Consider the following 14,938-nt stretch of genomic DNA (forward strand, 5'->3'; position numbering starts at 1 on the left):
TAAATTCGAACTTAAATTTGAGATGATTGCATAATTTTAGGGCTAGAATATAATTCTTCCATTTAAGACTCAATATACATTTAAAATGTAAAATGATTGGAATATTTTCTTTTATCATGACAATGTAAATGAGAATATAACTTTAATACTTTTAAATAAGATTTGTTCTATTTGAACTAAGATTTTTATCAAGGAAAAGAAACTTATAAATCTTGTTGAAAATTTGAAGATAAAAAGAAAAATCTAAATTTTGTAAAATACATAATAATTATTATTATTTTCTTTTTCTAAACCTTGAGATAATTGATTTCATGATAATAAAAGATTTGAACCAAAAGTGTATAGAGATAGATAAATTGTAGTTGTAAATAATTGCAATGAAGACATTTAGTGGTAGGGGACTAACCAAAATTTGCAGTCTCTTCCTTCTCACACCCCCAACAATCAAACCATTAAATTCTCCGACAAATCTAGACATCAACCTAGACCATCAGCAAATTGAGCATAAAAGATCCTTCCTTTATGGAGGAGAGTCTTCCTAATTACAGCCTGGTTTTCTCCTATGTTGTTGACTGATCCTGCACCCAAGAAGAGACACATTCCTACTTCATTACCCTTTTACTCGAGCTGTTTAGTTTGGGTCACCATGAAAATTGATTTACTATTGCTGTTTTGTTTGGATCGCCGATGTGCTGTTTAGTTTGAATCACCATAGAACAATAGTAAACTCTAAACCTTAGTAAGTGGTTTTTGAGAAATCAACTCACTAGGCAACAATCAATCTTTTCCTGCACTACTTCTACATGAAATGTTTGAAACAAAATCTACATATTAAAATTCAGATATAAATAAACTAATAAATTAAATTTCAATTTAGAAATTTGTTGAATGGATTGTAGGATAACAAGTTTCTGATACGGAAAAATATCAACATAATAATGTTCTATTACTACTGCTAAGATTTGACTAGTACCGTGGCATGCACAAAACACTTCATTCGTCAATCTGCATTCCACTCTTGGCGATGAAAAGATAATGTATGCAACATTTCTCAGCCTTTGAAATCCTGTACAATGATTATGTGTGCACTTTCATAGAAAATAAGATCTCATTACCAGGATATGGTTGATTGTGAGTATAGCCAATCATGAATGAATGATGAGTTCTTGTTCTATGTCAAATTACAAATGTTGGAAAACCCTAATAAGCAAACATTATAAGATAAAATTGGCAGATGAAATTGCATTGTTTGTGTAGAAGTAATTAATAGATAGAAAAAGATCCAGGCGGAATCGAACCACCACAACCTCACAGTCAGTCTGAGAGAACTCTTCCCATTTAGAGCTTACAGACCTAGTGTCAATGCAATCCTTGCTTATCAAGGAAACTCTTATAAACCATTCATTATACTTGATGAAAATACGAGATAAAAATAATCTAATTTATGCATGTGGGGTATCAATAATAAAGCAAAATACATAATAGTAATTATTATTTTTTTTAAATCCCCTAAAGCTTGAGATGTCTTCATGATAATTAAAAATCTGAATCAGAAGAGCAAGTAAAGATATAGATTTTAGTCTAGTCCTAAAAGTTTCAATGAAGAGCACATTTAATGATAGGAGGAGACTTAACCAAAATTTGGAACCTGTCCAGATTCCAAGACTAAAATTTGATTCATTCTGCTCTTCCTTCTCATGCCCAACAATCAAACCATCAAACCCCCAAAAAATCTGGACATCAACTCAGACCATCGCAAATTGGACTTATTTTTGAAAGCATAAAAGATCCTTCCTTTATGTAGCCTCCCTAATTACACCCTGGTTTTCTCATGTTTGTTCCTGTACCCAAGAAGAGACTGCCCTACTTTGTTTACTAGTGCTGTTTAGTTTGGATCGCCATTGAACCTTGTACTCGTGTTGTTTAGTTTCAAATCACCATTCAACATGATGTGCAGTTGGATCACCATGGACCTTCAGGTTGATTCTAATGTCTCATACTTAGTACCTGACTCTCTCATCAACAGGTTATATAAGAAGCTAAAAGTAAGTTTTATTTGAGAAGTCAACTGATACACTAGGGCAACAATAAAAACTTGCCATCTTTTATTTTGAATGCTTTTCATCCAATTTCGATCTTAATTTTTTTCAAAACTCCTCAGGAAAAAACTTATCAATCACCTCATTCATGAAAATGGTGTTCCTGAACTGCTTTCTGCATAAAATGTTTGAAACAAAATGTATTTATTTCTAAGATTAAAGTTTGGTAATGAACTCTATCTACACAACAAAGTAAATGACCATTAGTCGATACAAAAATAAATTTGGTATTATATCAAATAATAGGCAACTTCAAAAGAGTACACAATCACCTTAAAAGTTGAAGTTCTCATTCTCAAAAGTTGTCTGATTCAGCATCAATAACTTCAGCATATGAAATTGAAATCTTCTGGACCAGGAAACATAAATCCTCATATGCTTGTAAACCAGCAACAAAGGTCCAAGATTTGCCATACTATCTACTCTTTACAACACTACAGCCTAACTCCTCCAGTAATTGCAATTTTCCGAATATAATATAACATTGACCAAAATATCCTTAAAAAGCACACTAAAATAATTGTATTAAGATAATAGACTGGAGTGGAGACTCCTCCACCAAGAGAAACATAAATATTAATTGATTGCATACAGATTAAGAATTATAAAAGAAGTTCAGTATGATTATGCAAATGATAATAATAAACCATATGAAGAAATTTAATGGTACGCCCTGCTCAGATCAAACTCGGTGCTTGGATTTTAGTATTATTAGTTCCCACCTCAACCTCTGAACACAGTAATCAAATTACAAATTAAATCTTTCTCCTTCTCAATATCTATTAAAATGTTGGAAACCCCATCATCTGATTATAAAGAAAATCAACTTCAATAATTTGATGACCATCATTGCAGTTAGAAGGGTTTTCGTATGGGGACCCAACTCCCCAAAGTCGCTCATTGCAGAGAAAGAATTGAAGATTTGTGTCAACATTTTTCAGCCTTTGCAACCCTGTACAATGATTATGTGTGCACTTCCATAGAAAATAAGATCTCATTACCAGCATATAGTTGATTGAGTTTAGCCAACAATGAATGAAAGAAGAGTTCTTGTTCCAAGTCAGAGATAAACTGCACTATTATAATTAAGGTTTCTTTTGAGAATCTATATATGCTTGTTAATCATTGATGGGTTAGGTATACATGTATAAGAAGATGAGAATCTTTAATGTGGTTCATTTCATTAAGTCCCAATAAAGTGGAGAATTTAATATACAATGATTAATATATTGAGTTAGAAATACCTGCATCATGCATTGGCAACTAAGCAGTTGCATTCTGTTCTTCCATGGAAAAGATGGAATCTGGTAATTTGAAGTGGAGTCTCTTTTGTTATGTACCGCTTATTATGAGATGTGCTAACAAGCAAGCTGGTGCTATATTTTTGTTACTTCTTACCTTTTTGGAGAATGTTTAATGCGAATGGAAGATGGAATGCATGAAAAAGGAAGAGAAGCAAGAAAGAAACACACACACAACACAGGAGGGGGGAAACCCGGTCAATACCGTGCGCTGTCCCACCCCCCTAAAAAAATGTATCTTTATTAAATGAAGGACCTGCCAAGCAAGCGCACCTGACATGGCAAAGGTCAGACAGAATGACACAAAAGATTGTCTAAGAAACAGAGGAACTTCCATCTCAAATAGTAGTTCCACAGTCTTGACATCTTGAATCATCTATACATCAAAGAACCCTTACACGTTCTCGTTCACTTCAGCTAGCACAAATACGGTTCCATGGCATAAGCTTTCCTTTCATCAGCCGTAGTTGATGCCAATCAGAGTCCCTGCAAACTGCAACATAAAATATGTGCAGATGAAAGAATCAAAGAACCCTTACATGTTCATCAGCTTTTATATCTTATCATCAGCTAGTCGATGCAAAAGAAAACCAGATCCCTCGTTTTTACAGCAATCAGCATCCCTGCAACATAAAATATATGTGCAAATGAAATAATATAAAATATACATAATTTGAACTTCAAACAACGAAATATCAAACAAATATATCACTATAAACCACTATACTTAATGTCATAAAGAAAATTAAACAACCAAAGATCCATAATTCAACATACCACGTACGCTTGAAAATCCGTCCACCGGACTTGAACAATGAATTGAACTCAAATTAATGAAGATCAAACATTAGACGTCTGATGGAATCGACCCAAAACATTAAATCTAAATATAATCAATCAATAGTACATGCCTCTGAAAATTCAATCAAAAGCTGGAAGGACGCAAAAAAGAAGCTGACGAAGGGAATAACAAACCCTAATCAGAAAGATCTTGAAGCTTTGAATTGCAAAATTTAGGACTCAATGAAATTGAGAAATGTAGGGTTGACGAATGAGAATGGCAGGGCAACTTTAATCTTATATTGAAAGGACGCGTAAATCGACGGCTTAGATGAAAGGTAGCAAAAGAGATCGATGGCTGCTAATAATTGACTGAATTAAGGCGGTTCCTTTTTTTCGGAGATAAGTTTGGTGAAATATTAAATATAAATATAATATAATATATATATATATATATATTATATTATATTATTAAAGAGTTCAAATGTTAGCGTTTGCGTTACACCCAATATATCTCAATTTAGCCACCTCAACAATTTTTCAAATTTGGTAGAATCTTCAAAATTTTCTCCAAATATAAAATCTTCATAAAAAATTAACATAATTTTTTATTTTTATATAAATATCTATTTAATAAAATATATATATATATTTAAAAACAGCAACAAAAATATAACTAAAAAAATTAAAAAAATATAAATACAACTAATTAAATTGAATTTTTGAAAAATAACCGTAAGGTATAGACTATTCATCTATTGTATTTTCTTACAAATAAATAGGGGTAAGAAAATTCTATGAAAAAATTGTGGTTTAATTCCATGTTCATGTTGTCTAAGGGGAATTAGAAAAGTTTAAAATTTTGTGTTTGTGGATGGAATCTGTTGAGAAGGGTTAGAATGGTCGTGCCTACCTTTGGGAGGTACTAAATAAATGCTACTTAAATCAGGAACGAATTCAGTCGTCCGGCTTCATGCAGGTGAGTTGCAGCCTGCCATTCGAATTAGAATTTACCGATTTTCCGGATCTAATCTATTTGTCATTAGTTCTTAAGTGATTTTGTAAGTATGTATTTTAGTGACTTTGTTTTATGTCTCTTAATAGTCACCCCTATACTTTTTCCCATAACCCATTGAATTTCCGTCAATTTCTATATAAAATGAAAAAGATACACTCACTTTTGTAACTCATAAACATAATTGTCAAATTCTTTTTATATATGTATATTGTTTACAGAAGAAGATGATGCGATGGAAATCGCAGACAGTTTATTGTTTTAGGGCTTCCGATGCCAGCAGCCTTAAATGAACAACAAATCTTTATGTCAACAACGTTACAATAAACTATTCATTTTGTTTGTTTTTTTTACTTGCACAAAAGGATATAGAATTAAGTGAATCATGTAGGGTTTTTATCTAGGAAGAGTTATCTCTCCTCAATTTCAATCCCAATTCTCTTCCATCCATATCCATTGATTGATTCATCCAAAGGACATTTCAACTAGGATTGATAACACATATTTTCAAACCCCATGTATTCTTGATTTGCCAGCTTCTCAACCATGTTCACTATGCCCACACCTCCTGCAAAACATAATTTATTTCATTATTCATCTATGATCTAACTGAGGACCAAAACAGTTATCATGAATCCTTCTATCTTACCCAATGAGATTGCGCTAATGAAGATTGTTAGAGCTAGTATAAACACGATTATAGACGCCCTTCCCATTAAAACTATGATCTTCCTCACTACATGTTGACCAGTGAAGGCGGCCATTGTGGCCACTAGAACAAAATAAGCAGCTGCAATAGGTATAAAAAGATCAGTTTTTTGTAAGTAAAAATGGAGATAGTTCACTTAATGTTGTGATTTTATACCATATGGAACTGGGAAACGTTTCAGCATGTAATATTGTACGACAGACATAGTTGATGAGAAGGTCATTGCAAATGTTGATGTCGCACTTGCCACCTGCAAGTGATGAAACATATGTATAGTATGCATATGGATCTGAATCTGAATCTTAGTCTAGATTTGTATATACCTGAGGAGGAATTCCCAACTCTAAGAAGAGGGGTCCCAATATAAAACCGCCTCCTAAACCAAGCAATCCACCGACCATACCAGCTACTATGCCACAACAACAGTAAAGAAATAGTAGATGAGGTTTCCAAGTTATTTCTTTTCCCCTTGATTTAATCACTTTAGTGCCCTTAAATAAGCTAACAGCTTCGTAGATTGTGATTGACGCAGCAATAGGCACCTGTTAATTATCATTGGAAAAGAAATACATTTTTAGTTAAAGAAGACATTTATGCACTCATTTTGCTTCTTATTCTTTTCATAGTCTTGAATTTCTAATACTTTGGAAGAATCAGGTCTATTTGTGTACATATAGAGTATTGTTTTAAATCCATTATTCTGCTTAATACATGTTTTTCTTTTATACCTGCAAGGCATTTAGGACCCAATACTCAACTGAACACGCTTCAGTATATGTCTGCGAGGAATACAAGAGATATAAGTTACATGGTAGCATTTGATAGAATATGTTCAAATGGCTTGCTTACCTTGATTATCTGAACTGCAAGGAAAGCTAGCCAAACATATACTAACAGTATCAACTCTTTCCAGTAAATATTCTGATGCAGAGGAACCTAAATAGAGAGGAGCATCCAATGTTTTAAAGGTGGAATCAGAAGTTTTTGATTATTAGGCAAAAATTTGATTTACATAAACCTCACCTTTTCTACTTTCGGAGTAGAACTAGTCAAAAGTGGTTTATATTCCCCATCAGGACCATCTGCAGACAAAGTGATGGAAATTTCATTAGTAGAAACTTACTTCTAGAGTACTTTATGATGATATCTTATTTTCCTGTGATTTCACTACAACACCAAATTCTCACCAACTTGTTTTGATTGTGCTTCATACAGCTTGGCTTCTTCCTGCAAATGAAACGGAATATTAAAAACTTGCTCACAAGTAAAAGTTGACGATGAATTTCTGCTGTGAGAAACTTTGGCAAAGGAAGTGAACAAGTTTCAATACCTTCAACAGTGTTTCGTTCTTCCAGGTATCTATCCCTCTAAATAATGCTCTAGTTGAGGTAGCTTCACAAAAATAGAAATAACTAATAGATTCAAAGATTTTGAGAAAACAAATAATAGGAGTTAAACAAAAAGGGTCATGTGTACCTAAGAAGAGGATGATAAGCAGCACAGTGACCATCCAATCAGCAAACATGACATTGAAGGCAACACCGATGCTAATTCCCAGCATAAGCATAGGCTGAAAGAGCAATGCTAGATCATAGTCTATTAAGGGCAGGTCTTGTGTTGGGTGCCTTAGTCTCAAATTGTAGTACACAGTGGATCCTGCTGCACCCATGATCATACCTGTGAACCAAATAGACCATATAAAGTATTTTTTTTTTCATTATATATCTTTTTACCCAAATTCCAATCATCTCCATAAAACAAAATTGTTTGGAAATAATCACATGGTTATTCAAACAACCCATTATGTGCTTACTGTATAATTTTAATCAAAATAATAACCAAATTCAAAAGTAAAAAGTACTGACATTTGGAAATGGCAGTTGAGGATTTTGGATCAAACCCAATGATGAGAGTAAGCATGGGAACGAATATTCCACCTCCTCCAACCCCTCCAACGCTCCCCAGAGCTGCACCGAAGAATCCAACCACAGATCCCAACACCAGTCTCCAACCAAACTCCATGTCCTGATCATGTAGACAGTTTGATCAGATTCAATCTTACTTCTTACTGTTAATATGAGATTGTTTATAATTATATTAGTCTTACAGGCCAGACAGGTTGGTAAGAAGATTTTCCACTTTGCCAGAAGAAGTGCAGCAGCTTCATAGCAAATCCCTCTCCGGTCTCATTCTCCTTGACATTATTATATGTATTGTTACTTCTGAGGAGCCTGTCTGCACTTCTAACTTCGCTTACAGCAAAGAGAAGGCAACCGAGAATCATCCATGATGCTATCCATTTGGCTCTATGGTTGAACTCCCCAAGAGCCATTATAGACCATGCAGTATTATTATTGGTCTTGTATGAAGAAGAAAGAGGTGAAAGCAAGGTTCTCTCTAGTTTATGATATTTGGTTTTCATCTCTTATATAATCTACTCTCTATGCTCCACCTCCCACATTTCTTGCCATCATCTTTCTTAATCTGTCCTTATGCATACATCTCTAATGTATTGGACCCACTTGCCTACACGATGCCGAATTTTTTTTTTTAGAAAAAAAGAATGAACTTTTTTCCCTCTATCTTGGTAAAAAAAAACAACTTGGCAAGGAAGGATTGAGATTGTTAGTATATTCTTAATGCAAAGCTGTTTCATTTTGTCTCTTCTTCTCTATGGTATATATTAAAGGCTTTTAACCTTTCATATGTGTCACAGTTATTTTTTCTTTGCAAGTAAGATGTTCAGACCAGTTTTCACGCATCTCGACTAAACCATGGAGGAGGTTAGCACATGAACTCACCACACAGATTTCATGTTACCGTTGTTGTAAGTTTGTTTTTTTATTTGTTTGGTTCGAGTATGGATTACAAGTATAATCTTATTTGCTTTGTAATTGTATGTATTATTGCAAATAATTCATTAGACATGAGATTTTAGTTTCCATTATATTTTTAAACAATTAAACAATAAATTGGGTTTCCAGGAAATTCCCCTATTTGAGAAAAACTTTTCTTGCACCATTCTACAAAATTGTGTTTTATTTGTTGACAGCTGAAGACTGTTTGAAGAAACTTCTTAGTTATTTCCTATTTTGGTTTTCCTTAAGTTCCCCAAAAGAAGAGAATCTTTATATATTATGTTATTATAAGGGAGGCACAGAGTTCCTTGAAGTAGAAGACTTGTTTTTTTTTTAATTATGACATGTTTTGGAAGTGACATAGAATATTATACAAACAGTTAGTTAAATAAATTAAATAAAAGAGTCATTGTTACAATGTTACCTTACTGCTGCTAACATAATCTCTTGAATGAAACAAGTTTATGATCCTGCTTCTAATTCAAAACATGGATGATTTTTTAGGGCTTGTTTGATATAGGATTTATTTATTATTTGACGAGTTAAATGACTAAAATACCCTTAGTGTTAGTATATAATGTATAAGATAAATTAAAGTTATTCTTTTTAAATACTTTGGAATGTTAGATTATTTGAATAATTGACTTTAATATTAAAAAGTAATTGAAGACTCATTTAACTCGTATGGTGCAAGAATTGTGGTCAAATGTTGCCTTTATGACCATTTAAAAAAATACAAATATTGAGAAATCTTCTTTTTATTTACATGTTTACTATTTGCTCATCACTTTCTTCTTCTTCCTGCCATTAAACTGAATGAGCTTTTAAAACGTAAAAATTTACAAATTATCTCAAAAGTTTTCATAAGATGTGCAATCATTTTTTTTTTTTGCTAGGTGAGCCTGTGCTTTAAAGGTCGACACTTTGTCATTTGTGTCAAAGACTGTGAACTTGGTTGAACTCATAAAAGTCAGTACTTAAGGTGAGATGTGCAATAATAAGCTATATTAACTGCCATAAGTAAAAAATAATAATCTAGAGAATCTGCAAGATTTTAAATGCTGAAATCACATGAAGAATCTCCATTGTGAATCATCATTAAGCTAAACTGAGAGTCAAGATTGTCAAATACATCTATAAGTATGCCCAGTAATTGAGAAGATTGTTTGAGAGGGGGGATAACAATAAGCTCATAAAGAAGATAAAAAAAAAAAAAAAAGTATTGATGAAGTTCTAAGTAGAATTGTAGAAGAGAGAAAGATTTCAGCACCCTTGTAAATGAAAGTGCAGGAGAGTAGAAGATTCACCTGCTCAACTCCAAGAGACAAGCTCAAATTTGTTGCAGGTTTAATCTTTCCTCGAAAGATTACTCATAACCAAAACACTATTACCCTGATCATTAACAAGTATGATGCTCTAATTACAATTCATTTTGCACAATGTCAAAAACTTCTCACCCTTGATGAATGGTGAAAAGGAAGTGAAACACAGTCCATTGATTCTATCCTAATTGAGATATTTATCGACAGATATCTTCTCACATTTTTATCCTTCTTGAGTTTGACTGTCTTCGTCCAACCAATCCATTGTTCCCAAACTTATAAGTGAACTTGATATAACCCAGTAAACCTCGAGCACCTAGCCATTGTAACATCTTCTCATACCATGATCTTTGGTGATTTCGCCACTGCTAATATCCAGCAGGACTGTGTTTGTAGTTGTAACTCCCTCTTAGGTATTTGAATAAATACCTTTATCATAACAAGAAAAAAAAATTAATCCATCTGAAAGCATAAAGACTAATTGATTGAAAAATATGGACTGAACAAAAAATGTACAAAAATAAAATATGCACCAACCTAAGCATATGGATTCTCCTTCAGGATTAGTCAAGCTGTGCCAAAGCTGGGCCAGATACCTTGGTTTCACGAAAAATGAATTATGTGATATCGATCGATTCATCCAACTCCTCCAAGTGCAACGACGAGTCTTTTTCTGCTTTGAGTTGCAAAGCTAAGCCACCCAATAACTCATAAACAATAATTCCATGTGGATGACTACGATCGTCGACAGTAAATACATGACTTCTCCCATTCACTTGAACAATACTCTGCCCAGGAACTTTTGTCACTTCATTTTCTTTCATCAGTTTTCTGATAACAGAAACTCCGTCCCATCTTCCAACAGATGCATACATGTTAGCCAGTTCCACATAAGGAGCAGCAACACATGGGTCTAGTTCAAACAAGCGATAAGCCGCATATTCTCCAATCTCTAAATTCCCATAATTCTTACAAGCACCTAGCAGTGCACCCCATATACCAGCATCCGGCTCAACAGACATGTTTTGGATGAACAAAAAAGCTTCTTCTATCTTTCCCTTACGCCCGAGAAGATCCACCATGCATGAATAATGGTCCAACTCTGGCGATAAACGATGTACTTCAGTCATCAAACGATAACACTCCCATCCCTCATCGAGAAACCCCCCATGAGAGCAAGCTTGAAGAACGGCTAAGAAAGTTATATGGTTAGGCTTAATTCCGAATTTAAACATCCGGAAGAAAAACTCCAACGCTTCCTTGAATCGTCCATTCAATGCAAAACCCGCAATCATGGTTGTCCATGAGACGATTGTCTGCTCGGGCATTTCATCGAAAAGGTGGTGAGCCTCATCTATACTTCCGCATTTTGCATACATGTCTAAAAGTTGATTGCAAACCATCACGTTAGTTTTTAAGCCATTTGAAGCCATATATCGATCAAGCCACCTGCCTGTCTCAAGTGCACCAGTCCGTGAGCAGCCCGAAATCAGATGAAGCATGGTGACTGCATCTGGTTTCTGACCGGCTACTTCCATGGAGTGAAACAAGGTTAAGGCCTCATCTAAATCATCAACCTCAACATATGCTCCTATAATACAAGTCCATGAAACACATGATTTATCCAGCAAGGTATCAAATACAAGTCTAGCAGAATCAATATCTCTGCATTTGGAATACATAGAAATTAGGGTATTGAGCCAATATATATTTGAATCGCATCCCACATGTACGCCATGAGAATGAACTGACCTACCCAAAAACAATGTTTGATCTCCCATACAAGAAGAAAGCAAACCAACAATAGTGACCACATCAGGTCTATAGTCATTGAGAAGCATCCATTTATAAAAGCTAATTGCCTTGAATGGCTCTTTAGAACAGGCATATCCTGACAATACTAAATTACAAGAAACTATTGTCCTCAAACTGGCACCTATCTCATTAAACACCATAAGAGCATTAGTAAAATCACCGCATTTGAAATAGGCAGAAATCCAAGTGTTTGAAACAGAAACATCCCTGTCCACACCAATTTGAATTCCAAAACCATGAACAACATTTAATAATCTCAAATCCCTTACAAGTGAAATTGATTGCGTAAGACCCATAACAGTGACAGCATCAGGTCGAACCCCACTAAACCTCATCTCATCAAAGAGATTGGCTACTCTATCAATAAGACCTGCATGGGAAAAGCTGATAAGCATGGCATTCCAAGATGCCAAATCAGTCTCTGGCATTTTCTCAAACACGTTATGAGCATCATCCAGGCGATCGCATTTGGCATACATATCAAGCAATGCGGTCTGCACATACTTATCACAGTTAAAAGGCGATTTGACGACATGGGTATGAATAATGCGAGAGTAATTGCAATTCATGAGCTTCCCGCATGCCTTAGCTACAAAGGGGAAGGTCAGGTTGTTGGGTTCCAAGCCGGTTTGCAACATTTGGCGGAAAAGAGTAAGGGCTTTGAAGGGGAAAGCTTGCTTTACGGCTTCTCGAATGAAACCATTGTATTGGTGGACCGTCGAAAGGACTGAAAAACGGTCACGAATCACAGGAACTACGGATATAGTCATGTCTCGTCTGGAAGGCGGGAGATTTTTTTCATTACTCTAAGGCCCTGATTATCATCGGCAACCGTCACATCCGTTCAAAAGCATTGTTCCTCCATCGTTGCCGGATGATCTCAAGTACTTTGAGAAGTGAGATGAGGCACTGAGGCTTTCTCTCTAACAGAGCTTGTTTGATTTTTTTTCTTTAATATCATGTATCATTTTATATTCATTTTTCAAATTTTTATTTATGTTTCAATTTTTGAAATTAAGAGCTCTTCAATCGATACCCAAACTAAAATTCAATCGATATTCAAACACAAACCCAAAATAAGTTTTTCATCATTTTCTCTCTTCCAAACGCAATATTTGTACTGTTCAACCTCAAAACTTTAATTTAGATATATTTTATTCATTAAACTTATTTATATAATTTATTATTTTAATTTATTTATTTAGTTTATTTATATAATTTAATTTATTTATATAACATAAATTTATAATAATATTAAAAAATATATATAATAATGTTCCGAAAATATATAATAATGTTATAAAAAAAATTATATATTTTAATTTTTAATAAATTTTTATAAATAATTTATAGTCAAATTTAAAATATTGAAAAGATATTAAAATATTTTGATTTAATTTATAACATTGTAAATGTTTTGTGATATTAAAAAGTTATAAAAATTCAAGTAAAGAAGAATATTATAAGAATATTGTTTTAGGTTTGAGGATGAATTTTTCGGTTGAAGAAGAATTAATGTTTGATTGATGTGATATTTATATCAAAATGAGTTTAAAAATAAGTTTTTTTTTGTTAGAGATGGGTCCAATTCCCAAACTAACCTGCTTTGTTCATTCATTCCCAAACTAACCTATTTTATTATTCAAACTCATTCTTTTTAATTTATTTATATTTAAACTTATTTTATATATATATATATATATATATTTAAATTAATCTTTTTTTATTAAAATATTTAACTTCTTTTTATAAATTAGATTATTTATATTTTGATGTTTATATTTACATTATTATTTATATTTCGAATTGTTATTTTTATAAATATTATAATTTTAATTTTAATATATACATTTACATTTCAATTATTATTTATTATATTATAATAAATATTCACCCTACCATCCTCGTAAATAATTAATAAATGCTAATATATTTTAACCATAACCATATATAATAATTTAATAATTTATAAAAAAAGTACTCTTATAAAAATAATTACAATTGTTCTTCCCTAAATTATTGACAATTTTACTAAAAATAATCTTTAATTACATTTCTTATAACATTCTTGGTCACACCTCTCACAAATTATAATGTGATTATTCATGTATAACCTTCTTGGCCACACCTCCCACAAATTATAATCTTTTGTGAGTTATCTATCTCAATTTGAATACACTGACTTTGACTTCGTTAGTTTTTCTCTTTCTCAAAATTTTACTAGGAATAAAATTATCACATTTCTCCCAATTGAGAACATCCAATATTGATTTTCTTGAAATATAACACTATATTTATATTTTATGTTATGTTTGTTCGTTGATAAATATTTTTTACTTATGTTTTTATTATTGTTTTTCATATGCTTAATCTAGTTATTTTTCAATTTATTTGGTGACACTTTGAACGATCTTGTTTCTTTTATAATGTTTTTGTCATTATATTTAAACCATTCTCGTTTATATAATATTTTTTAAAATATAAATAATCAAATTTATAAAAAAAAAATAAGAATTTAAAATATTAATTTAAATATAAATAATCAAATTTATAAAAATAATAATTTAAATATTTTAATAAAAATAATAATTTAAATATTTTAATAAAAATAATAATTTAAATATATATATATATAATAAGTTTAAATATAAAATAATTAAAAAAATTGAGTTTGAATAATAAAATAGGTTAGTTTAGAAATGAATGAACAAAATAGGTTAGTTTGGGAAGTTGAACGTCAAATAAGGTTAGTTTGAGAATTGGTTCTTAGAGATGGTGTAAAACTTAGATTTGAGTTTTTTTCAAAAGACAATAATTGCTAGTGATTTCAAATATTTGAATTTTTTATATATATAAAATAACTAAAAAATATTAATATACAATAATAAATTAAAAATAATAATTTTAAAATATAAAATATTTTAATATTTTGATTAATAAAATTGATCTAAAATAATTTAGAAATGGTTGAGTAGTATAACACATGCATTCCTCTAGTTAGAGAATTCTATAATGTACAAATGGTTGAGTAGTATAACA

The 14,938-nt window shown here is 32.1% G+C and overlaps 2 protein-coding genes and 1 long non-coding RNA gene across 4 annotated transcripts; all 3 read right to left on the reverse strand.

Moving 5' to 3' along the window:
* Window positions 1-260: 260 nt before the first annotated feature.
* LOC124923706 lies at window positions 261-4,389 on the reverse strand. Of its 2 annotated transcripts, none has more exons than XR_007098260.1 (3): window positions 4,178-4,389; window positions 2,372-4,023; window positions 261-1,066 (listed from the first exon to the last, which is right to left on the reverse strand). It is a non-coding gene; the product is annotated as an uncharacterized LOC124923706 (long non-coding RNA). The 2 variants fall into 2 exon arrangements; XR_007098259.1 differs by having other exon boundaries at window positions 261-578; window positions 974-4,023.
* Window positions 4,390-5,370: 981 nt separating this feature from the next.
* Window positions 5,371-8,326, reverse strand: LOC124926027 (sulfite exporter TauE/SafE family protein 3-like). Its single transcript, XM_047466183.1, has 12 exons — window positions 8,012-8,326; window positions 7,770-7,929; window positions 7,381-7,581; window positions 7,235-7,296; window positions 7,092-7,131; window positions 6,928-6,986; window positions 6,754-6,840; window positions 6,633-6,683; window positions 6,228-6,446; window positions 6,061-6,154; window positions 5,845-5,985; window positions 5,371-5,763 (listed from the first exon to the last, which is right to left on the reverse strand). Exons 1-12 carry the CDS (start codon window positions 8,324-8,326, stop codon window positions 5,681-5,683), a joined length of 1,512 nt encoding a protein of 503 aa, XP_047322139.1. The 3' UTR covers window positions 5,371-5,680.
* A 1,775-nt stretch (window positions 8,327-10,101) lies between these two features.
* Window positions 10,102-12,821, reverse strand: LOC124923761 (pentatricopeptide repeat-containing protein At4g19191, mitochondrial). Its single transcript, XM_047463732.1, has 2 exons — window positions 10,622-12,821; window positions 10,102-10,513 (listed from the first exon to the last, which is right to left on the reverse strand). The coding sequence occupies exon 1, from the start codon at window positions 12,667-12,669 to the stop codon at window positions 10,702-10,704; it is 1,968 nt and encodes a 655-aa protein (XP_047319688.1). The 5' UTR covers window positions 12,670-12,821; the 3' UTR covers window positions 10,102-10,513; window positions 10,622-10,701.
* Between the last annotated feature and the right edge of the window lie 2,117 nt (window positions 12,822-14,938).

This window comes from Impatiens glandulifera, chromosome 2, assembly GCF_907164915.1.
Source record: "Impatiens glandulifera chromosome 2, dImpGla2.1, whole genome shotgun sequence".
In the NCBI taxonomy this organism is placed as follows: domain Eukaryota; kingdom Viridiplantae; phylum Streptophyta; class Magnoliopsida; order Ericales; family Balsaminaceae; genus Impatiens; species Impatiens glandulifera.

What these genes read in the sequence shown, in the direction of transcription:
- LOC124926027 (XM_047466183.1), bottom strand. Translation starts at nt 8,326, where the DNA reads ATGAAAACCAAATATCATAAACTAGAGAGAACCTTGCTTTCACCTCTT. An exon ending in AGCACAATCAAAACAAGTTG is followed by an intron (nt 6,987 to 7,091) that starts GTGAGAATTTGG and finishes CTTTGTCTGCAG; the next exon opens with ATGGTCCTGATGGGGAATAT. An exon ending in AGTTGGGAATTCCTCCTCAG is followed by an intron (nt 6,155 to 6,227) that starts GTATATACAAAT and finishes CATCACTTGCAG; the next exon opens with GTGGCAAGTGCGACATCAAC.
- LOC124923761 (XM_047463732.1), bottom strand. Translation starts at nt 12,669, where the DNA reads ATGACTATATCCGTAGTTCCTGTGATTCGTGACCGTTTTTCAGTCCTT.